The sequence below is a fragment of the Conger conger genome, chromosome 16 (assembly GCF_963514075.1).
Source record: "Conger conger chromosome 16, fConCon1.1, whole genome shotgun sequence".
NCBI classification, from domain to species: domain Eukaryota; kingdom Metazoa; phylum Chordata; class Actinopteri; order Anguilliformes; family Congridae; genus Conger; species Conger conger.
In genome coordinates this window covers 30,989,200-31,012,846 of record NC_083775.1, presented here as the reverse complement: position 1 = coordinate 31,012,846, position 23,647 = coordinate 30,989,200, and the positions used below count along the sequence as shown (strand labels likewise).

Genomic DNA, 23,647 nt, shown 5'->3' with positions numbered 1-23,647 from the left:
CTCTGACAGGGACCTGTGGCATTTGGGTGTGTGCGCTCGGTAGCTGTAGCAGTTAGCGGTGTCTGATCCCGTTGCCTGGCCAGCATCCCAGGACATAAGTAGAGAAAGCCGGAGCAAAGGGGAGGGGAAGAAAAAGCCAAGTAGACTCAAAGCAAAAGAGAAAGAAAGAGAAGGATCAGGTAAAGAAGAAGAGAAGGGTCTGGACTCGGGCAACTGGGGCAGCGCGAACCGTTCTGTTTTTAGCGTTTGTGCTTGCGTGACTTCTTGCACTTGCTGAGGCGTTGACAGCCATGGCGGATTCGAGCGCGCAGCTGGACCGGGTGCCCCTCACGGAGGCGTCGGACGACGACGACGAGGTCGCGCTGGCGGCCCCGGGGCCGGCGGGCCGGCGCGGGGAAGAGGAGGACGAGGACGAGGCGGCGGACGGGCCGAAGAGCGAGGCCCAGATGAACGGGGTGATGGTGCTGGCCCTGCTGGACAAGATCATCGGCGTGGTGGACCAGATCCAGCAGACCCAGAACGGGCTGGAGGCGCGGCAGGACGACATGGAGCGTTCGGTGAGCGGCATCCACAGCGACCTGACCAAGCTGACCAAGAACTACGGCTCCACCGCCAGCTCCGTCAACAAGATGCTGGACAAGGTCCGCAAGGTCAGCGTCAACATCAAGACCGTGCGCTCGGACCTGGAGAAGCAGGCGGGCCAGATCAAACAGCTGGAGAACAACGAGCACGAGCTCCTGAAGAGACGCAACTTCAAAGTCTTGATCTACCCGGTGAGACTCAGGGCGTGGTGGGTTACATCAGGGATACTCAATCTTTCCGTGACATACTCAATCTTTCCCAGAAAGTGCCGTTGTGCGTGCAGGCTTTTGTTTGAACTAAGTCGTAACCTATTGATTCTACTAATCAAGGTCCTTAGCAAAGATTGGTAAAGATTGAGTATCCCTGGGTTACGGTTGTTCTTAACCTGATATGAGTAGAGGTGGAAGGTCCAGGGGTCACAAAGTAAAAGTCCACTTATGCAGGCAGCCAGCTGATGTCACTAATCTTCTGGCTGAAGAATTATAATAATTAGCAAGTCCATGTGATTGGAACAAAATGCTGAGGTATTTTTACTTTTACTTTCTGAGCCTGGATTTTCCACCTCTGAACCTGAGTTGATTTAATTCTCCTCCATGTCACACACAATCCATGCAACATCTCATATTCCCACTGCATTTATGTGGTGTAATTTGGTTGACTGCGGGTGGTTCCTGCAACTGCTGTGTATGCTTCAAAATGGTCCTGCTGTTTATACATTCTCTGAGCTTTTACTGGTCCCTGTTTAGCTTAGTGAATGTTTGTGTAGGGTATAACTCTCAGGCAGAAACTGGATGTTCTCTTCACAGGGGTCTGTGGGCTGTTGTCATGAGTTGCAGACTAGCATTGCAACTGCAGTATTTTAACTTTAGTATGTGTTTACACAATACATTTTATCGAAAGCAGTGGTCATCACTCCATTTGATTCTCAGTTGGTCAACAATTCTCAGTGCTTGAAACCACAGCCAGGACTTCCTTAAGGAAATTGGAAATTCGGATTCCAGCTGAGAACTGTACAGCATACATTGGCAGCACAGTGGCTTCACATGAACGGAACTGTACTGTCCTCTCAGGTCCTCGTAGCACTCATACTTGTGTTTGATTTGCACTTCATTGTACGTCGCTCTGGATAAGAGCGTCTGCTAAATGCCATGCAATGTAATGTAATGTAATGAACAGCGAGAGTCAGTCGATGGATTTTGGAAAGTTGCTCCGCTCCGTCGTTTCTCTTTTCAGCATTGCGCGCTGAAATGCGTAGCGGCTCGCGAGCTGGCATAGCGCTGCGTGATAGTGAAATATTCCACCGCGGCTCGTGGACGCTTTCGGCAGACCGGCTCCAAATTTAACTTTCGTCAGGCTCCTAGACAAGAGCAATTGATATGGGGCTGTGGGGCTGTTGGGCACAGGGTTGGGCAAAATCTTTGGTGTAGGTATTTGGTGTAGGTTGGCAAGGATCTTACCAGGATCAAATACGGAATTTTTTAGGATTCAAATACTTTTCTCTGCTTTACTGAGCTTGTCTGGTGTATTGGAACCTATGAAATACTCTCAAAAGGTGCAAAGCCCACATTTGCATGCCATTTAGATTTATTTACCAGACGTTTTTCTCCAAAGCGACAATAAGTCATACAATAAGTGCATGCCGAATGTCATTTGAACATTAGACCACCTTGCCCTAGGAAAGATAAATTGAGCACAGAAAAGTATTTAAATCCAAAACAATTATGTATTTCAACCCAGATCTATACAATTAAAAGAAGGAAGTGACTCCACAAAATATCAAATGCTTAAATGCAAATTAATTTTTCAAATACATGTATTTGAAATACCATTTAACTCTGCCTGTGCTATTCCTCTCTGAAGGCACACCTGTTCTCTCCATCAGATCACACAGTTTCTTTAGTTCGATGCATAAGCTAGATGTCCTCTTCATTAACAGAGGCACGGTCATTAGATAATGTCCGATATATATGTTTTGACACCTGACCAAGGCGTCAGTTTTTTGACGCTGTATTAACAATTACCCTGTTTGCAGGATAGGGTCTTGAAATAGGAAATATTTGAATAGAGATTTCAGTACATCTCATATTCTTGCAATTGCAGTAAGCCTGTCTTTATGGAATGTCAGTTGTGGCTACCCTGATGGAAATAGTTAATATACATATAATATAGTTACTCTAATATATTAAAATAAAATAGATTGTCTAAGCTAGAAGGGAAAAACAAAACTGTAAAATATCCAATAGGGAGCACTGTATATAGTAATACATGTAAGAGTTGATTTAAACATTTCACTGAGCATACTATATTGACAAATGCGCAAATTATTGAATATCTGTTTTCAGATATTGCAAAATATCTTTTTAAGACACATTTATTTTCTGAAGAGTCTACATTTTCATAATACTGCATACTGTAATGTCCAATTTCTGTAAAGATTTCCAGTATTATTTTAGTGTTAGCGCAAGAAAAGTCACTTGATGCTCGCAGCGTTATGTCACGTCTCTTTGTCGTACATTAACATCCTAGGGTCAAGGTGTATCAAATTTGACCGCGACAAGCCTCCGAGTCCAGGAATTGTACTTTTTTCTTGTCGCGACGCTGTTTGAGCGAGACGTTACTATGATCCGTGAGGCGCATTTCTGATGTGCGGAATGAATCCGATTAAGGGGAAGAGCGCGCATCGCGGGAGGCACACTTCCACAGCGGCCGGAGCCAACTGAAAAACCCGGTCGACCCGCGACAGGGTGGGGCAGACTGCGACTTCCATGTTGTGTCGAGCCTGCTAAAGGTGCTCTATTTTTTGCCAAGGGCCGCATGGTGTCAGGTTAATTGACACCAGAGCTCCGGCCAGCCAGCGACAAACCCCCCTGCTGAGATACGGCCCCGAGCCAGTAATTCTTCGCCTGCGCTCTACTCGCGTGGTCGACGTCGGCGGAGAACACAGGTGTCCCCGTGAGTCAGTGAAACGAGCCAGGTAGATTTCCCGGGTCATTTGTCCGAGGAGCGGACTCCGTCGCAGGTAGAGCGGGAGAATGTACCGTGCGCTCGCATTCGCCGTGCCGTGCGACTCTGCTGCGCGGCGCGCTAATAATAGCGGCGGGTTCTCTTCTGGCCTGCAGAAGGGAGGGGCTGGCGTGTTTTTATAATTACATCGGATCGCACGGGGAACACTCCGTCCTCCCGCGCCTCAGGTGGGGAAATGGCAACCACAGCAACGACGGAGCACAATGGTTAGGGAACTGGGCTGAATTACATCTGGGGCAGTGTCATTGTATCCTGGCATGTGGGAGGCTACTTAACCTTCGGTGCTTCTGTAAATATTGGCGAATATAATAGATCTACGTGCACATCCCTGCTATAAAATCCAGCTATGCCTGCTTGACCAGCTTGAAAATTGAGTGCTGGCAGCTGGTAGCTTGTCACCCAGCTACTAGCTGTTTCAAAACATAGCTTGAGCTAGTCAAACCATGTCAAACTGAGAGCTGTATCTGAACTGGATGACCAGCTACCAGCTGTTTCAGAACCTAGCTTTAGCTGTTTCAGCAGGGCAGTCAGCTGGATGTGTGTATCACTCAGTATTTCAACAAGTAAAAGTTTGGAGCACACGTCTACAAAATGAGCCCTTTAATGGTGCAAAACCAATGCGTTTTGATTCTACTACCTCTTCTTCAGAGACATAAACAAAACAAAATGCAAAAAGACAGTTCCCGTAGCCATTAAAGGGTGTAGCACATAATTAGCACAAGACACATGCTTGGATATAGGCTTCCCGAACATTTACCACAACACATGCACCAAAACCAAAAGGAATCCTGGTTAGTGTAGGGGTAGAGGAGTGCTGCAAGGTATGCTGGGATTCCTTCTATTTTAGCAGAGCTGCCAGCTCTCACGCAATTGGCGTGAGGCTCACGCCTTCAGACTCGCGCCATCACATCGTGATTTTTTACATAGAGGGTAATGCATCTCGCTCTAAAAATACGATTTATTTTGGAGAGGAGCATTTAACCTCACGCCAAGATAGCCCTGAAAGTTGACTCTGACTTTAGAATGCAGATTGATTAAAGCAGCCTATTACAATGGTTACTCGCTTAACCTGCTGTCTTGGGCTGAAATCAGTCTGTGATTTTTAGGGCGGAGTATATTCCGTTCCCGCCCCGATTTGGAATGTCCAATCAGGGGCACCCGCAGCCACGTTTGCGCCGCCCAATCGGGAGAGTGCTGACAGCACGCGATGTTGGCACCGGCTCCGTTACACGCCAGAGGCTACAGCTTGGTGCCGCGCCCATTTGGAGGAAAGTCTATTCGCTTGTGGCTTTGACTACAATACAATCCACGGGTGTCCACTCTCCCGGCAGGAGCCGCTAGATAGCGTTGAATGCGGAACCCGATCTCACGCGACCCTCCCGTTCCCTGGGCGATGCGACCAAGCGAGCCGAACCACGCCGAACCACGCCGAACCACGCCCGACACGTCGCCACTGTCATGGGCCGGATTCCATCCGAGGCCGCGAGGCTCTCCATGCACCTCAGTGTAGCAGGATGCCTGTACAAAGTGACTTACAGTTGATGAGACAATTCCCCCCTGGAGCAATGCGGGGTTAAGGGCCTTGCGCAAGGACGCAACAGCTATGCAGTTGTTATCGTGGGTACACCGGAGCTTGAACCACCAACTTTCCGGGTCCCAGTCATGTACCTCATCAACTAGGGTCCCAGTCATGTACCTCAGCCACTGGGGACCCAGTCATGTACCTCAGCCACTAGGGTCCCAGTCATGTACCTCAGCCACTAGGGTCCCAGTCATGTACCTCAGCCACTAGGGCCCCAGTCATGTACCTCATCAACTAGGGTCCCAGTCATGTACCTTAGCCACTAGGGTCCCAGTCATGTACCTCATCAACTAGGGTCCCAGTCATGTACAAAACTACAGGCTGCCTTACAGCATGGTACCTTAACCAAAACACCCAGGAACTCCCGGTTGATGATTTTAAGGTAAGAACAAGCGGGGGTCACACCCTGCAGGTCTGTAGGTCTAGCGTTGCAGAGGACTGAGACTGCTGGGCTTGACCCTGCGTCAAAACCACGCCCGAAGAGCCGGGGGCAGGGCAACATGCTGAGTGGCACCAGTGCAAGGGGGACGGCCAGGCCCCTGGCAGGAATTTTCGGCGGGTCTCTGTGGGGAACAGGAGCTCCCCGAGCTGGGAGCCGAGGCGGGCGAGGCCGTTTGGGAGGGGGAGCTAGCAGAGTTAGCTCTCTGATTCATGCCTTTGGCATTCCCCCACCCGACTGCCATCATTCACTCAGCTCTTTCTCCCCATGTGCATTCACCTCCCAAAACCTCCCCCCACACTTCCACACCCATTACCCCCTGCACTCTCCCATCAATGCTACCCCCACTACCACCCCCCCCACACTACTACCACCATGCTCCCTCTATCTTACCACCCAACACTCACTCTATCCTACCCCCCCACACTACCACCCCAACACTCCCCCATCCTATCCCCCACACTACCACCCAACACTCCCCCTATCCTACACCCCCCCCACACTACCACCCAACACTCCCCCTATCCTACCCCCCCACACTACCACCCCAACACTCCCCCATCCTAACCCCCACACTACCACCCCAACACACCCCCTATCCTACCCCCCCCCCCCCTATCTACCCACACTCTATCCTAACAACTCCCTCCGTCCCACCCCCACCCCCACGCCCACGCCCCACACTCCCACCCCCAGCACAGCTCCCCTCCCACTCACCCCTCCCACAGTTGGACGGCGGCCCGCTGGGCGTCAGCGTTTCACTGCTGCGTGTCATCGTGTGTGCGGCAGGCTGCAGCTCCTGCTCCCCTCACTCAGAGCTGCCCCCCCCCCACTCCCACTCCCACCCCCCGGGGTGTCAGGTTCATGGTGAATAACTCACTCACATGGTGCAGAGCGCAGGGCCGGCCCTTCAGACGAGATTTACATGCTGAGCTGGCTCGACTGTTCAAAAGAGATACGGGCGTCACGGAGCACGAGTGTGCGCATGGATAAGTGTTGTAAAATTGCTAATTTTATTTTCCTATATATTCCCTGAAAATGGTGGTGTACATTACACACATACATACTCGCACATACATACAGTACAAACACACACGCGCGCACACACGCCTTTTAACTAGTTCCAGCTTCTCTGGACCCAGCTCCCTGAACACCTGCCTGGAGTCCTCAGCCATTAATGTATTAAAAAAATGTTGTGAAAAATTATTTATATCATTTGTATTTATTTACTTATTTATTTCTTTGTTTGTTTATTTATTATTATTTTTTATTTTTTAAATCTCAGATTTAGCAGTAGCTTAGCAAGCTAGCTAATGAATCACAGCACAACAATCGCTTGTATGCCACCAGGTCTGCATATTACATGTTATTGTGCTTCTGCACCATTTAATGATCTATTTGTATAACCATGCAAGTTAGACAGAAGACAAAAACGCAAGGAACAAAAATGAAAGTGCACAAGAGACTTCCCCCTAGATTAAGTTAATATTAGTTAACAGAAGACTGAAAACTGAAATTCCAAATGAATAAATGAATTAATTAATTAATTAATGCTAATAAAACCATTTACTGTCTTAACATAATAAGGACAAAGAGCCAGGAAAGTGTGGTTCTGTAGATAATGAGGCGTTTTTGTTTTTTGAACAATGCGCTGCAATTTTTTTAGATGGTTAGGCAGATTATACCAGGGTAATGGTCCTTGGTACCAAACAGTGAATTGACCTTGAGTTGTCCTAAAATAAGCAGTATGGAGGTTAGATGTATTTCTAGTAGGATAGCTATGTACTTGGCTATTTGACAAAAAAAAAGATTGTGGAAACTACTGGGAAGGTGATTCATCCTGTATTGAAAAGCAAATGGAGAGATCTGGAAAGCATTGATGTCATAGATGTTCAAGATTTAAAGTTTCTGGAATAAAGGCACTGAGCTGGTGTGTGGCCCAGAAAAGGTAGTTATCCTGGCAAATCACTTTTGTAAGGTGAACAGATTTTTGATGTTGGTCTTGTATGTTCTGGCCCATACAATCTTGCAATCTAAGCAAGTGGTATACGAGGGTGTAGTATAATAGTAAATGTAGTATAGTAGCGGTAATAATTTATCTGGCTAGAATATGCCTATGCTGCACGGATGGTGCAGTGGGTAGCACTGCCGCCTCACTGCAAGGAAGTCCTGGGTTTGAATCCCCGTCGGCCGGGGCCTCTCTGTGCGGAGTTTGCATGTTCTCCCCATGTCTGCGTGGGTTTCCTCCAGGTGCTCCAGTTTCCTCCCACAGTCCAAAGACATGCAGGTTAGGCTGATTGGAGAGCCTAAATTGCCCATAGGTATGAGTGTGTGAGTGAATGGTGTGTGTGCCCTGCGATGGACTTGTGACCTGTCCAGGGTGTATTCCTGTCTTTCGCCCAATGTATGCTGGGATAGGCTCCAGCCCCCCTGTGATCCTGTTCAGGATAAGTGGGTTCAGATAATGGATGGATGGATGGATAGAATATACCTAATCTGTCTGAAAACATATCGTGTGATATCAGTTTTTAAGTTAAGTTTTAAATTAATCAAAACACCAAGAAACTTGGAACACTAGTTACAGTAGAATATTGTCCATCAAACAGTTTATGCTTTTTTGATAGTCTTTGTGATAGTTTTCTGTGAAAAAGTTTTCTGTGATAGTTTTTCTGATGAATATTGATCAGATTGCAATATTATTAGGTAAAATATTTTTTTTTAATGATGTTAAATATATTGGACTGGGGAACATCTATGTATGGTCACATAACCGTGTCTCAGTACTGTTCTAATTTGATATACTTGCACACTGGATAAATATGTCTCCTATACTATGAGGGTGTGTGAGGTTGTTAAATGTGAGTATTTGATGTATGCTGACTTATTTCTGGGCAGGGATTAGATGGTCCTGTGAGGCCTGACCTCTCCCCGGCAACACAGGGATAGACTTTGTGTGTGTGGGGGGGGGGGGGGGGGGGGGGCATCCATATAGTGTATGTGTTTGTAGTGTGTAGTTTGTAGTATGTTTGTGCATGTTTGTGTGAGCATGTGGGCACACACATGCGTATGTGTGAGAATGCATGTGTGCAAAATTGGCATTTGCAGTCTTGTACATGTATATACTGTACATGCATACTTCTCTGCATGTACTGTACGTGTCTGCTTATGTGTGCATGTGTGTGTGTGTGTGTGTGTGCAGAGGACCAGGAGAGGGTGTGACTATTTTAGTGACCACTTGTTTATGCTTCTGGCAGGAGGTGCTAAAATAGCGCCGTCCTTTGGATTTCTCATGAAATACTCTTCTCAGCTTTTCCGGGTGTTAATTTCCGCCAGCTGGTGTGGAGGGCCACTGGACTGTGTCCTTCGGCTTTACGATGTATTTCAGTTTCCAATAATCATTAGCAAACCCCATTCACCCATGAGAATCAACAGAACCTCAACGGGCCCTAATACCAGGTGGTAGTTATGTGCTAGCTCAGTGCAAACTAGGAGGCATAAGAGCATAAAGATACAAACATTTACTCAGGGCTTTAGACAAACATTTTTTTCCAAGGGACACACTAATGCATCCCAATTAGCGCATGCGATTCTAAATGAATTTTCCAGTTAGCACACATCAGTTTCCAGGAGAAAATGCTCCTAAAACAGGAGCACTATTGAGTCCTGCATTGACTCTCTGATTCGAGACTAAGCTCGCAGAACCACACCAGACTGCAACGGCATAAATAAGGAAAATTCACTTTCATTATGAATACGCCTGGAAAAGGGAGAGAGATGGCAGTGGTGTACAGTTTCATAAAGAAGTGCTGTATTTAGCTGTCTGTCACAGAGATTGATGGATTGCACGCCAAGAATCTGTGTGCCGGCATACAGTATATCTTTGTATTTATAAAGTGTCAGCATTGCAGTTCCAGGTGTGGCAGCCAACGGAGGCATCTTTAATCACTTGGCAGTGGGTAGTGAGCATACAGCTTTGAAAAACATTAAGAGGCTATTCTATATATTCTAACGAAAAATAGGTGTCACTCCACTATATATTGATGGGAACTTTCCCAAGCAACAGCATTGATGATTATTATTTATTCATGGGATAAATGTGTTTAGTTTGCATTATTCAGTGTATAGCAACACTGTGTATTTTTAGTACTGTAGTTTGACCAGTCACCTGCCATTATCAGTCAGCAAAAAAAATGTGGGGTCAGCGTTCTGGGTCAATTTTGGATTTATTCCACACTTTACTGAGCTTGTCTGGTGTATTGGTAAAATACTCTCAAAAAGTGCCATATACTTTTAGCCCTCTTGGTTAGTTCATGACTGATATGACACCTGTAAATCACAGATTGAGGCCTGACTGCACCCATGTTAGGGTTATATGGTCATGGGTAATGTGTTGTGGATCCAGTTGTTTTTGGGGGTTTTATGGCAATGTTATGCATGTTATGCATAGGGCAGGCTGTAGCCTAGGTGGTACATGACTGGGACCCGGAAGGATGGTGGGTCAAGCCCCGGCTTAGCCACGTTAAGCTGTTGGGCCAAGGCCAAGGCCCTTCACACCACATTGCTCCAAGGGGGATTGTCCCCTGCTTAATCCAATCAACTGTAAGTTGCTTTGAATAAAAGCGTCAGCTAAATAATTAGAATGTAAGCACTGCTCATCCCCCCATTTAACAGATGCTCATATTCAGACTTAAATAAATAAATGTAAATTATTTCATTTACTGAAGAAATTCAGGTCGACTGCATTGCGGATACAGCAGCAGTTTCTCACTGGGAACTGAACACCTATGAGCTACAAGTCCCCTAACCATTAAGATAGGAGTATTCTTTATAAGAAGGCAACGTCTGCCAAAAGTGAACCACAGCCGAACATGTTTCCATGTACAAGCTGGTCAGCGGGCCTCAGAAGTTGTGTCATCAGTCCCTTCGAGTGTGTTGACATTTTCGAGGCTTCTGGATCAAAAAATAGACGGCATACAGAATGGGAGAAATTCATGCTGTTTTCCTTATTCCTTCAAATCAAGTTGTTTATGACCCATTTTTTATCATCTAAAAATTTGGTGTAAATAAAAAAATAAAAAAGGCTAACAGTGGTTGGCAACCTGTCGCACAATTAGAACATCACACAGGGCTGTATTTCCTGTTACCATTCATAGACTTAAGCCGCTGGTTGTGAAAATGATGCATGTATCACTAAATATCATTGTTGTTATCATTGCCATTCTGGTTAGTACGTTTCCATACATCATTTGAGTCGTTTCTTTACATTTCAGGGGCTATTTTATGTGATATAGTTTGTATGAACTATAGCCAAAGCAGCGGGTATCTTCCCTGCGTTTGGCCACCCTACCATTGCAGACAGAATACGGGCAGTGTGTCACCTCAGCAGATCTGCACTGGCTGATGACAGGCTTTGTGGCTGGGCTTATCACGTCACCACTTGTCCCAGTCAGACATCATTACCATCAAGACCATGGGGTGACATGGCTCAGGCAGTAAGTCTGGCAGTCGGAGGGTTGCCGGTTCGATCCCCCGCCCGGGCTGTGTCGAAGTGTCCCTGAGCAAGACAGGTGTGTGAGTGTGCTGTCGGTGTGTGAGTGTGCGTATGAATGGGTGAATGAGTAGCATCAATTGTACAGCGCTTTAGATAAAGGCGCTATATAAATGCCAATCGTTTACCATTTAACTCCAAGTTTACTTTAACACAGATATGGTTCATCTCAGGTGGTAATCAAACCAAAGGTTGAAAATGGAGCATGGTCATTATTGTACGTGAAATGGCACATTGAGGTGTGGGTCCTGTTCTCTAAAAACCAAGAAGGGACGTCTGTGTTAATGGAAGACTGATGAGACATCCTTCTCACCAGCTGTGCTCTTAGCGCTGGCAGCAGCCGCAATCACGGCCCATATTTTCAGTGCAGAAGAGCTGATCTGAGATCAGTCTCGCCTTTTTTTGCCTTTAATGGATGAGTTGGGTATGGGTAGGGGAACCTGATCCTAGACTCATGGTCCTGCTCTAGGCCAGGGGCCATCAGTCAAATCCAGCCCTGGTTTTCTTTTTTTCCTGGGCAATTAGTGCTACTGATTGGCCAGACGGACTTCCCTCCCAGGGAAAGGAAGGGTGGAAAACCAGAAGTTCTCGAGTGTGTTGGGAATCCAAGCTCTTGGCACCACATAATTTTGGGCCTTGATCTAGGATAAGTTTTGTTTGAACACATAATGGGTGAGCTTAGAATATAGACAGGAAAAACCTAGAATATGAGACTGTAGATCGATACTCCTACTCCTACTACGGCCGCCGGTCTGTGATCAAAGAGAACTGAAATGGGCTTTCATCAAATTGGTGCTACAATCTTGTTTGTTACTTGAATATCCCAATCCCAAAGTACAATGCTAACTCCTAGTCAGTCTTCCTTGGCCGCAGCTTTAGAACAGAGCTTTATCAGAGCATTGGAAGAGAATGAGAATATTACTATTTAGTATCAGCAAACTGGGCATACACAGCACCTTGGTGTGTTTGTGAATGGGTCCTTTCGGACAAAGGCTCAGATCAGAGTACAAAATGGCAGTACAAAGTCTGATCACTAGAAATACATATATTGTCTATATCCGGCAGCTGTAGCCTTTAGGCACTGTGACATAGAGGCTACCAGGGCTATCAAGGCAACCAGGGTCTGCAATTCCAGGAATATGACACCACTCTTCCACTGGGAAAGTCAATCAATTCACCCTTGATGTTAATGGAAGTGGTAAACTGTCTCGGGCACCCTTCATTCCTGAACACCCCAGGTCGGGTGTCTGAGAAGGCCATGACATATGGAAAATGTCAGTGTCGTGCTCCTCACACTACACAGTGCCTGCTTGTGCTGTGTTGATGGGGATATTGTCCTCCCGGCAGGAAAGGAATGCTTATACATGGGGTAAAGTTGATCACACAGTATCATTAAAGGTGCCCCAGTGTAACCTCTACGTTCCTCTATTTAATACTTGCTTTACTAGGCTATGAGCATGGCCAGACCATAACGATCACAGCCTTTCACTGTTGTAACGCGGTTGTGTCTCTACTTTCATTATCAGACAGTAAAAATTGCTTTTTAATATGAATTTCTTTTTTGTTTAAATTGTTCCGTGATATGACAAAGTTATCCAGGCACTGGCTGCTTCTGAAGAACAAAACTATCCCAATTCAGGATTTAGTGGGCCCCAGCCAACGTTTGAGGCCCCTTGCATGGAAGAAGGGTCCCCCGAAAGCCAGCATTAGCTCTAACGGGGGCGACTCCAGCCTAATCTTGTTGCACCCCAAACTGCAGGAGAGAACTCCTGGGCTGAGCTTTAATCTGAGAGGAAGGCCGCTAGCCCATAGCCAGCTGTTCTCACCCTACATGCAAACAGCATGCCTGTGATTCATGCAGCCACTCCTTAAAGCAGTCCTGTCGTAGCGTAAATCGACACCCGAGCCCTCATGAGCTGACAGTCCAGGATCAAATGGGAAAACGGCCTGAAATATGAGTCATAAATGCTTGCCTGCTAGTCTATCCTCTGATTCCCCAATGAAAGGTGTTACATGTTCATTCATAAGTATTAAGAGCATTTCATTAGCAACATATGTGTTCTAGATTTTTCTAAGATTGAGCATACTGTATGTATTTTCGTACACTCTCCTGTCAGTCAATACATCTCATATTATGGCTCAATAGGGGTGCACAACTCCAGTCCTGGGGGGCTTTATACATTCACTCCTAACATTTTAGCATAGCAGCTGTAACTATGGAAAATACCATATCAAATAAATGGCTGGTGAAATTAAATAAATATGAGGAGATGTTGGCATGAAATTCCTCAGTGTGCTCCCCAGCATTGTGACTATACATTGATTTTACTGTATCTTAAAAAAAAAAAAGGTTTTGGTTTCACTTCAGTCGTCAAAACCTGACTCATTCATGGAGCCAGATTTGCTGCCGTTTTTGCACTTTTGAGCAGAGGTGGGAAGTCCAGGGGTCAGAAAGTAAATGTCCTGCCATGTGATACTTCCACCCATGAACTCACCCATCTGATTTCACTAATGAGTTCTACCTCTTGGCAGAAGAACTGTGGCAATTAGCAAATCCAGGTGACTCATGGAACAAAATACTCTCAAACAAACACTTCTTGTTTTGAGAGTGAAATTTTAAACGTGCCACACCCATAAATCTTTACACACTTACAACACTGCACCTTCACCATGCCATCGCTATCTACAGTATTTATGATTTTGGAGGTAAAAATCCGGGCCTGGTTTTCTTTCCTCCTGGGCAATTAATTGAAACATTAGTGTTGCTGATTGGCCAGACTGCCTTCACACCTGACTCCCAGGTAAAGGGAGGGTTCATGATCAGTGCTCTAATCCAGTTCTCCTCTAAAGAATAGAGTCTGATGAGCTTGTGTTGTTTCACGCATTTATAAGACGGGCCAAGATCATTAAAATCTTGTACAAACTGAATTCTGAGATAATCTTACCAATTAGTTGCTTTGCCAGATATCTCCCCACAGCTTTGAAAAAAGCTACCATATGTCAGGATGTGGTGTATTATGTACAGACTACAGATTTAAAATATTATCTTGTGAAGCATGTGTACGCAAATCATAAAATCATAAAATCGCAAATCTACGCAAATCATAGAGAGCAACGAACTGTGCATACTCAGCCAAGGAAGGATATCTTTGCAGAGAATTATATTCCCTTCCAGAATATACTGATTGTTAAATTGCACACATGAGTGAAATATGTAATTGTTTTGGATTCAAATCATTTTCTATGATTGTATTCTGCTTGGCTCAATTGCTCCAGGCAAGATCAATTGAGCACAGAAAAGTATTTTATTCCACAACATGTACGTATTTGACCCTGCTGAATAGTGAGGTCTCTAGCCATACAAATGCCATTAATGCTCAGGTCAGCTGAAAGAGAGGAACCTGCAAGAAAAGATTACATTGGGCTCCAGAATTATTGAAACCCTTGAAAAATATGCACAAAAGCATCAAAAAAAAAAAGAATACAGTTACTGACACAAGCTTTATTTTCCAACATGCATAAACATGCTCTTTATTAATAATTAAATGGTATTAACAAAAGTCTTTAAAAAATAAAAATCCCCAAAAAGCAGGTTCCACAATTATTGGCACCCCTTTGTGCAAACACCCCAGGCAAAAATGACAGCCATGAATCATTTCTTATAATTGCAGATAATTTAGAGAACACATTTTGAGGTATTTTTAACCATTCCTCCATGCAGAACTTTTCAGAAGCATTTATATCCTTGGGATACCCTCTTCAGTTCAGGCCACAGGTTTTCCATGGGATTTAAGACTGGAGACTGAGAACATGGTTGTTTTTTTTACTTAACCATTTCTGTGTGGATGATGTATGCCTGGAGTCATTGTGCCACCCTTCTAAAGAGTTTGCTGGTAATGGAGGTGCCATTTTATGTTTTTATTTTTTATTTTTTTATTGATGACCCCAAAACATGTCCTATCTCTGCAATTCTTTCATTGTGATCCTTGGGTTACTCATGGCCACATTTGCAGTGCTAAGTGGTACGTCTAACAGTTTGTATTTTTTGCACCCATTACTCTTGTGATAGTCAATTGACAGTCCCAATTGACAAAGGGATTTCCCACGCTTGTTACCTCATTTTTATACTCTAGTGAAACAGTGATGGAATGGCAAAATACAGTTCATTTAGACTGAGATGAACTAAATTAAAGTGGATTTGTATTGCCAATTTCACTTTGTTTGATTTTATCTATAATAATTGTTAGGGGTGGCAATTATTTTGGTACCTGTGGTTTTCAGAATTGTTTTTATTAATAAATAAAAAACATTGAAACATTGAAGTAAGTGTATTGAAATAAAAGTATATTGTCTATCATCCATTTTTCTTAATATATGCAGCCTTTTTTTATAATACTGGAGCCCACTGTATATCTGGCGCTTTAAAGGGGTTTGTTTCAATTGAGATTATTTGGATTAAATGCTTAAATTACGTGTGTAGGCTTTTAAAAATCTCTGTCAGTGTAGCCATTTTTGTTCAGGTCCTGGCTGAAGATGATATATGGTCTGAATAACTGATGAAAAAAATGACCGTTTGTTTATAATGAATTGAGTCTACCCCGCCCCCCAAGGTATGTGAAAAGTTATGATAGCCAACTGCGATAGAAATCACAACCACTGCCCAACCATGACTGCAGCTGTTACATGCTGTCTGGCGCCCTGCACTTACTGGAAACAAGGTTTGGCTGACTGATATCAGCAGCTGATCTCAGTTCAGTGGCTCTCCACTCCCCCGCTGTGAGGCGCAGTGCCAAAGCTGATCCCAGGCAGTGGAGTGGGTGGAAGGGGCACAAGGGACAATGTTTGTGTGTGTGTGTGTGTGTGTGCATGTGCGTGTCTGTCTGTGTGTGTGTGTGTGTCCTGCACTGAAACCTCCTCTCTCTGCCAGCAGTTGCATTAGCAGTGACTTGTGTGAGAGGAGAGACAGACAGAGCAGGGGATCCCTCTGATGAACACACTGTTTCTGGACACATACCTGCCTCCTGCTGCACCCGCCACACATTTCCACTGTGGGGAGAGCCTGCCAGTTTTGGAAAGGCGTGCAGAGCTTTCTAATGACAGTCCTATCACAGTTTTCTTTTTTATTTTAACTTTAAGACCTGATACATCACAGTACCACCTGCACTACAAAACGTGACTGTCTTAACAAGCATTTTAGGCTTGTAATAAGATTTTTTTTTTTTTACTCAGCTGGAAAATATTAGCTTGTTTTAAGTTAATGTTTGCTTAACAACTGAAATTGTCTTATTCCATTGGCAAATCTTGAAATGAGTCAAACTGGCTTTCTTCCTTAACGATTTGTTTTGAAATCAGATTTTAAGTCTGAATATAAGACTAAAATACTTGTTTTTGCAGTGTGGGTCTTTTGCCTCCATGGTCATTTTCACTCCAAACACAGTTGCGCTGTGAATTGAATTGTAACACATTGATCTTAATGACATAAATGTAATATCTCTTGAGGGATGATTTACGCTCCTCGATTTTTTCAGATTATTTCGATTATTTCAGCAAAATCAGTTGAAACACCAGGCAAAGAGAGCTCAATGACAATCCTGCATTGCGTTAGAAGTAGATGAGGTGGAGGGGGGTTACGGAACAACTCAACCAAACATTTTTCCTTTAACACAGTGATGTCTTTTTCCATGATCATACCTAGTAAACTCTCAGAGCCATTGTTTTATGAAACAAACATGGCATTGCTAAGACAGGCGGTGTATTTTCTACATCCTTGGCAACTGTGTTTACTTTAAAGCGTTGTTTAACCTTCCAGCACCTAAGTGCCTTTGGAGACTCTTATGACGTCCCCCTCAAGTGCAGTTGCTGAGAGACCAAGTTCAGGAGGTTACATACCCCAAAACCTTTTTTCTTGCTGTGAGTGGGTGGGTGGGGGTTCGGATGGGGGGGTGGGTGGGTGGGGGGGTTATTCATCTATTGACTCACTGTGTTGTCTCGTGATCTTCACGTTATACAAATGCCCATCGCTAGGTTATTTTTTTCTTTTTTGTATTTGTCCATGTACTTTTTATTGTATCTAAGACTATTGTGTATGGGATAGTCTTAGATGCAAATAAAATAAATAAAAATATATAATTATTTATTTTAAAAAGTAAATAAAACAAGAAAAGCCACTGTGTCTGCAAAAGCCACAGTGATCGATATCAGTCTCAGAAGTTTGTCTGTTTACATTTTTGTGGCTTAGCAGTGTTTAGCAGATATCGCTGGACCCTAGTAACTTTCCACTTTGTTAGCTGTTCTGAAGCTGAAGCATAGGCCATGTGATATTTCAGCTCTATATGACAATGAGTCTTACAGAGTTTTTACAGAAATCGCAACACATAGTTCTGAGCCTATGATCCACAGGAAATCAGAAAGGTGTTTGTACTATATGAGTCAGGAACAAATGAGAAAGACTAATGATTATTTAGCTCCACTAAAATAATTTTTTTGTGGCCTCACCTTAGACCTTGCTGACAGCATGAAGCACCTGATCCCATGGACGTTATACTCCAGCTCGCCTTCATACAATCGCTACATTTTACATTTACATTTTAGGCATTTAGCTGACACTCTTATCCAGAGCATATTGCAATTAGTGTAACATCATACATCCTAAAACCATACCATCATACATACATGTCATATAACACTACATCATCCACTCCAAGCAGACCACTCCATTCTGTCTTCTCATGCCAGATCTCAGATCTCGTGCCAGCCACCTGTTCCTTCTCTTTGGGCACCCTCAGCCACTCCCTTGCCCCCCCCCCCCTGTCTTCTGCGCCCCTCCCCCAGAATTTGGGCAACCTTCCCCAAATCTCCAATCAGTCACGGAGGCAGATTCACTCGCTGTCTTCCACAAACATCTCAAAACCCACCATCTTTGACTGTACCTCAATTAATTCTGGACTTTATGTTCATGGCTGCGCAATGATTCTTTGTGAATTGTATCTTATCCGACCAGTTCTGTAGTTTGTTCTAATGACCTTCATATGCACTTTTTTTGTAAGTCGCGTTGGATAAAAGCATCTGATAAATGAAATGTAATGGATTGTTTCCTATTTTTTAAATCCACAAACTTTTCTACACCTGTGCCTAGATTTTTGGTTTGTTTTTTATTGTCATCTCCTGCTGTATTGGTGTTTGGTTGTCATGGTAAATGCACACTTTATAAATCGCTTTGCCTAAAAGCATCCTTGAAACGTGCAAATCAGCAAATAGCGAGAAGTTCCTCTTTCTGTAAAGTAGCGTGCCACGTGCTAATTTTCAGGGTAGCCTGTTCTCAGAACTCCGGTGGTCAGATCTCGAGCGATCTTGAGAGGCTATCGCCTTACGATCTGGAAGCAGCGATTACTGTAGCACGGATAAGCATGCCACAGATGTGTCAGCCTTGCAGCACAGAAACTCAAAGGGCAAATCACTAAAGCGAGGTGTACAAGAAATCACATAACATATGGAGAAAATAAGACATCGCCACTAGCAGCTTGTATACACTTTTCACATCTATCTCTCTTCGTGGGGCATGTGCATTGGAATTGCACAAAGTTGTCCAACATTGAGACTATTAACCCAACAAAATAACAAACCTTTGTCTTTTCCATATCTTTTGGAAAATTACTAAACACTTATTCACAATAATTCACAAAAAACCTTTGCACCAAACTATATTTCACACACACCTCCTTTCCTCTCCTAATCCAACCAGCTCTTTGTGTCTCATAGTTTCTGGTTAAATTGGTTTTAATTTTGTGGTATTCACCTTAAACCCACCTTTACTCAGTTGATGTTATTGCATAGAAAGGTGTCCACTTGCCTACTACTGAGTGGCTACTGAGTAGGCAGGTCATTACAGTACAAGTATACTGGTACAACGTATATACTCAATAGCAAGTCTGTTGATGTATGTTAATTTGTTTGTTTATTTACATGATATACCCATGTGCAGAATTTGTAAAAAATAAAAAAACCATACAAGAATACATATGTATGTGTTATAGAACTGCCATATACACTCAGTGACCACTTCATTAGGTAGACCTGTACACCAGCTTGTTAATGAAAATATTTAATCAGCTATTCATGTGCAGCAACTAAATGCATAAAATGCATGCAGACGTGGTCAAGAGTTTCAGCTGTTTCTCAGACCAAATGTCAGAATGGGGAAGAAATGTGATCTAATTGACTTTGACTGTGGAATGATCTTTGGTGCCAGATATGGTGGTTTGAGTATTTCAGAAACTGCTATTCTCCTAAGATTTTCATGCGCAACAGTCTCTAGAGTTTGCAGCGTGAAAAATGAAAAAACAAAAACAAAAAGCAGCCAGTGAGCAGAAGTTCTGTGGGCAGAAACATCTTGTTAATGAGGGGCGTCAGAGGAGAAGGGCCAGACTGGTCAAAGCTGACAGGAAGGTGACAGTCATGCAAATAACCATGCATTACAACAGTGATATGCAGAAGAGCATCACTGAAAAATATTAACCTCTAAGTGGATAGCCGACAGCAGCAGAAGAAAAAAATAAGTGTAATAAAAATACCTAATAGAATACTCAGTGAGTGTATAATTCTCACATGAATTCATTATTTTTTAACACATAATGGACCTCACCATTGAAAATACTATATTGAGATCATAAGAAATGTATATGTCAAACATATATTATATGACATTCCCATTCCTTTCCAATGTGTCACTATACTGTATATAGAAGGGCCCATAATCATGTAAAAATAACTGTGTTTTCTATCCGTTTCATTTCGTAAAACATACTAATCAGTTTTTACGGGGGCGTAGTACCCTGGAACGCCACCGGGTGGGCGTGAGCGGAGAACTGGCATTCCCCCGACCGCCCTTTCGGCGCGGCATCTCATTTTGCAGCCCCGTCGCCCCGGGCGACAGGGCAGTGTGTATCTGTTGCCGGTATGGGGAGAGCAGAATGTGGCAGTGGCCCGACGCCAGGGAACCCGGCTGGAATCCCGGGGCGGAGGAGAGGCGGGCGAGCCCGAAATAGACCCGGCGCTCGGCCGGCGGGCCCGGCCGGCACACAGGACCAGATAAGGAAGAGGAGCCAGCTTTTATGATGAGGGGAGGAGGAGGAGGGTGGAGGGCAGGGCAAGCAGGGCCGGGGTTAAGCCCGATGGGCGAAAGCCCGATTCTAGACGTCTGGGGGGTAGAAATCTGGGAGCGAGACACAAACTAATTTAACACCAATTTATTTATAATAAATAATAATAATGAATAATAATAACTCATTGTATTTATAATAATAATAATTCCTTGTATTTGTATTAAACTTTTCTCACCAGCCGGGGACTGAAAGCGCTTTACAGCGATGAGGGGGAAACTACCACCCATGTGTAGCATCCACCAGGATGATGCATGGCAGCCATTTTGTCATTTTTTCAACCAATGTATGTTGAAAAGTGGTTGAAAAGTGAAAGGTTTCTAGTCCACTAGGACGTACCCAGGCTATTTCCGGGTGAAACCTGAGCTGAATTGGGGTTAAATTTGTCTGTTTGTTTAGGTCAAAATGTCTCACAATCCCAGATTTCAACCTCTCTAGACGTCTAGATGCCTCTCTTAACCCTCCTATTATGTTTTGCGTCAATTTGACCCCATTCAGTGTTGAGTCTAATTTTCTAATTTGGTGGGATTAAATAATAAAAAAGCAATAAACATAATGTTATGCAAAGTCCTGTACCAACCTGGCATACAAATCTGGATTCTTTTGACCCTTTTTAACTGTATAAAATGTCTGAAAATATGCAACTATTTTTATTTTTATCTCAGATTTCTTTGCGGATGATTCTGGTGGCACTTTCCCATAGAGGTGGCAAACTTTCACTTACTATATATACCACAGGCTCTAAAATGGAATGTTTCTCACAGATTTTTTATTTTTATGGCTAGTAATTTGGGAGACAATAAGAAGGTAAAACAGGCAGTCCAATCAGAGATTTATGTCTCTCTTGTTTTAATATGGCTTGTTCAGTGTCACAAAAGAAGGTTTCAGCCTGCTGGTACACAGCAGAGTAGCAGGTTTGTGTGAGTAGTGCCTATTACGGGAAACTGATTTCCAAAGAAGCAGCCAAAAATCTGCAGTTCTGGGAAAACTACAATGGTAATTATTTAATATAATACACATTTAGGATATAAAGCTGGCTTTTTATCACAAGTGTTTCCCTGTCTGGACCAATGGCTGACCAGCAGGAGGGTGGTGACTATCGGAACAGATTGCCAACCGAGAGGGGTTGAAAGGGTTTGTAAGAGTTTGTTACAAACTAATGGTACGTTTTTTCCAAGAACTACTCAGACCAAATGTTATATTGTTGGTTCGGTACTACAAAATGAACCTGTACAAAGAATTTTAAATCCAGACATTCTGGTTGAAAACCAAAGCATCTGGCAACCCTAACTGTGTGCTGTAGCTTGTCTTAAGTCTCCCAAAATATGATGACATTTTGTCTCTCCTTCCTTTCAGGCAAATGCATGACATGGTGTCAGTGATGGACAGAATACAGTAAAATCTAGTATCTTGTTTAAAAAACAGAAAATTCCTTCCAAATAATCTATGAAATACAAATAAATGTATCTATGAGCTACAGTAAAAATGATCTAGGTGTAGATTGCTTTGCATGTGGCAAATACGTAGGTATAAACCAGACAAAAATAGTTTAAATAGGCAAGCAGAACATATGAAATGCATACTACCAAAATATATTAAATACCACTAGTCCCTGCTGGTGATACAGTATCTTAGCAGCAAGTTACAGCTGCTGATAAGCGACCCTGAAAACCCGCAGAGCTACTAAATACACTTCTCTGTAATCGCTAGTCATACTGAATTTCACTCTCCATGCCTCCCAGTTCATTTCCCCTCATATGCCCTCTAGTGGTGTACTGCTGTTTCTGCTCTTTCATCCTCCATACAAGTTCAGCCATAACCTTGGCTTACTTACGTGCCTACTATTGAGTGTACAAGTTCTGTATACAAAGTGTATTCTACTTGCATACTAATTAGTAGGCAAGTAAGCTGTTTTAGACTCGACCCTTCAGTATGTTCGCTGGCCGATCCAACATCCAAATCATCATTGAGGAATCCTTCCATCAAAGCTCATCCAGGTTATAGGAATGCAATTATACAATGGAAGTTAAGTTCTAAACTTCTAAACCGTGTAAACAGCAAGTCACATTAGTCTGATGAAATGATGCTTCATTTAGATCCCACAGCTCCTGTTATGTGGTCATACTTTGTCACAGTGTCCAATGTCCTAGCCGTACATGTACACTGCTGAAACATTTAATATAATGTATACATGGTGGTCAAAAAACGAGCCTAAATCATATAATAGCAAGTAACCACCAGGAGACCTAAATAGTTAGCACTGAAGAGTTTAATGTGGATTCTGGTAGCCAAGATGTGGTCTGAAGAATATGTTTTTTTAAGATGCAAGATCATAAATATGTGATTAGAATGTTCTTAACTGAACATTTTCATTCTGATGTAACAGTCACTACTGGTAAATGAAAGCAATGGAGTTCCAGAACACTGACATATAATTAAAAAAACATTCCAAAAAGCATACTCTTCAAAGTTAGGTTATGGTGTAAGGTCACAAATATGTTCTTCATAAGAATGTGTCTAACTGGACATTTTAATGCCGATGTACTAGAACACTGACAAGTCAAACAATTCCCCCAAAAATCCTACTCATAAAAGTGGGTTTGGCTCAGCCAATAAGCTCTGCTCTGGCGGGGTACAGGATTAATGTCACAGAAGGGAAATTAATTATAGTAGGTTACATAATATTTTTACACATTCAGCTGGGGCTCTTATTCAGAGCCACTTCCTGAAGTACATCCAAAATGGTGCGGCAAAGAGACAGTACTGAGTTTTGAGAGTCACAACTGACAGTGGTAGCCATTACATTAAAGGCACAATATGGATTTTTGTGTTTAAACATTGTTACAAGACAATTCCTATCATAGAAAAAGGCTCACTGAAAGACATTATGACTCACCCTCTGCCTGTGTTTATAGTCCTGAAATTTTGGTCTCAAAATATAGTTGATGGACCGGCGCTCTGTAACAAAACATTGTACAGCTGTACAATAATTCAAGCACATTGGTAGAAAATTGGTCATGGCGTGGGGGGTGGGATAAACAGTGTTGTGGTTTGAGGGTGTTTGTTGTTGCAAGTCCTCTCTTGACCATTAGAAGTCTGAAATGACTGATTGTACCTTTAAACTACAGCGTGCCATGAAGTGCCACCATGTGTGCAAGAGGGAGACTGATGGTCCTGTGCTTTCATAATTTGAGCATGTACTCTTGCTAAATGTAGAATATAGGTATTCTGCCCTAACTGTCCTGCAGTGGTGTAGGGTGTGTGTAACAGGACCGCAGGGTATGTGTCCTAAAAATGCAGTTGATGTAAATAGG

The 23,647-nt window shown here is 43.4% G+C and overlaps 1 protein-coding gene across 1 annotated transcript in view; it reads left to right on the top strand.

Moving 5' to 3' along the window:
* Window positions 1–23,647, top strand: part of LOC133113947 (caveolae-associated protein 1-like) — a 29,307-nt gene continuing 5,660 nt past the window's right edge. Inside the window, exon 1 of the mRNA XM_061223111.1 lies at window positions 1–773. Coding sequence (XP_061079095.1) covers window positions 291–773 — 483 coding nt within the window. The 5' untranslated portion in view covers window positions 1–290. The remainder of the gene's footprint in view (window positions 774–23,647) is intronic.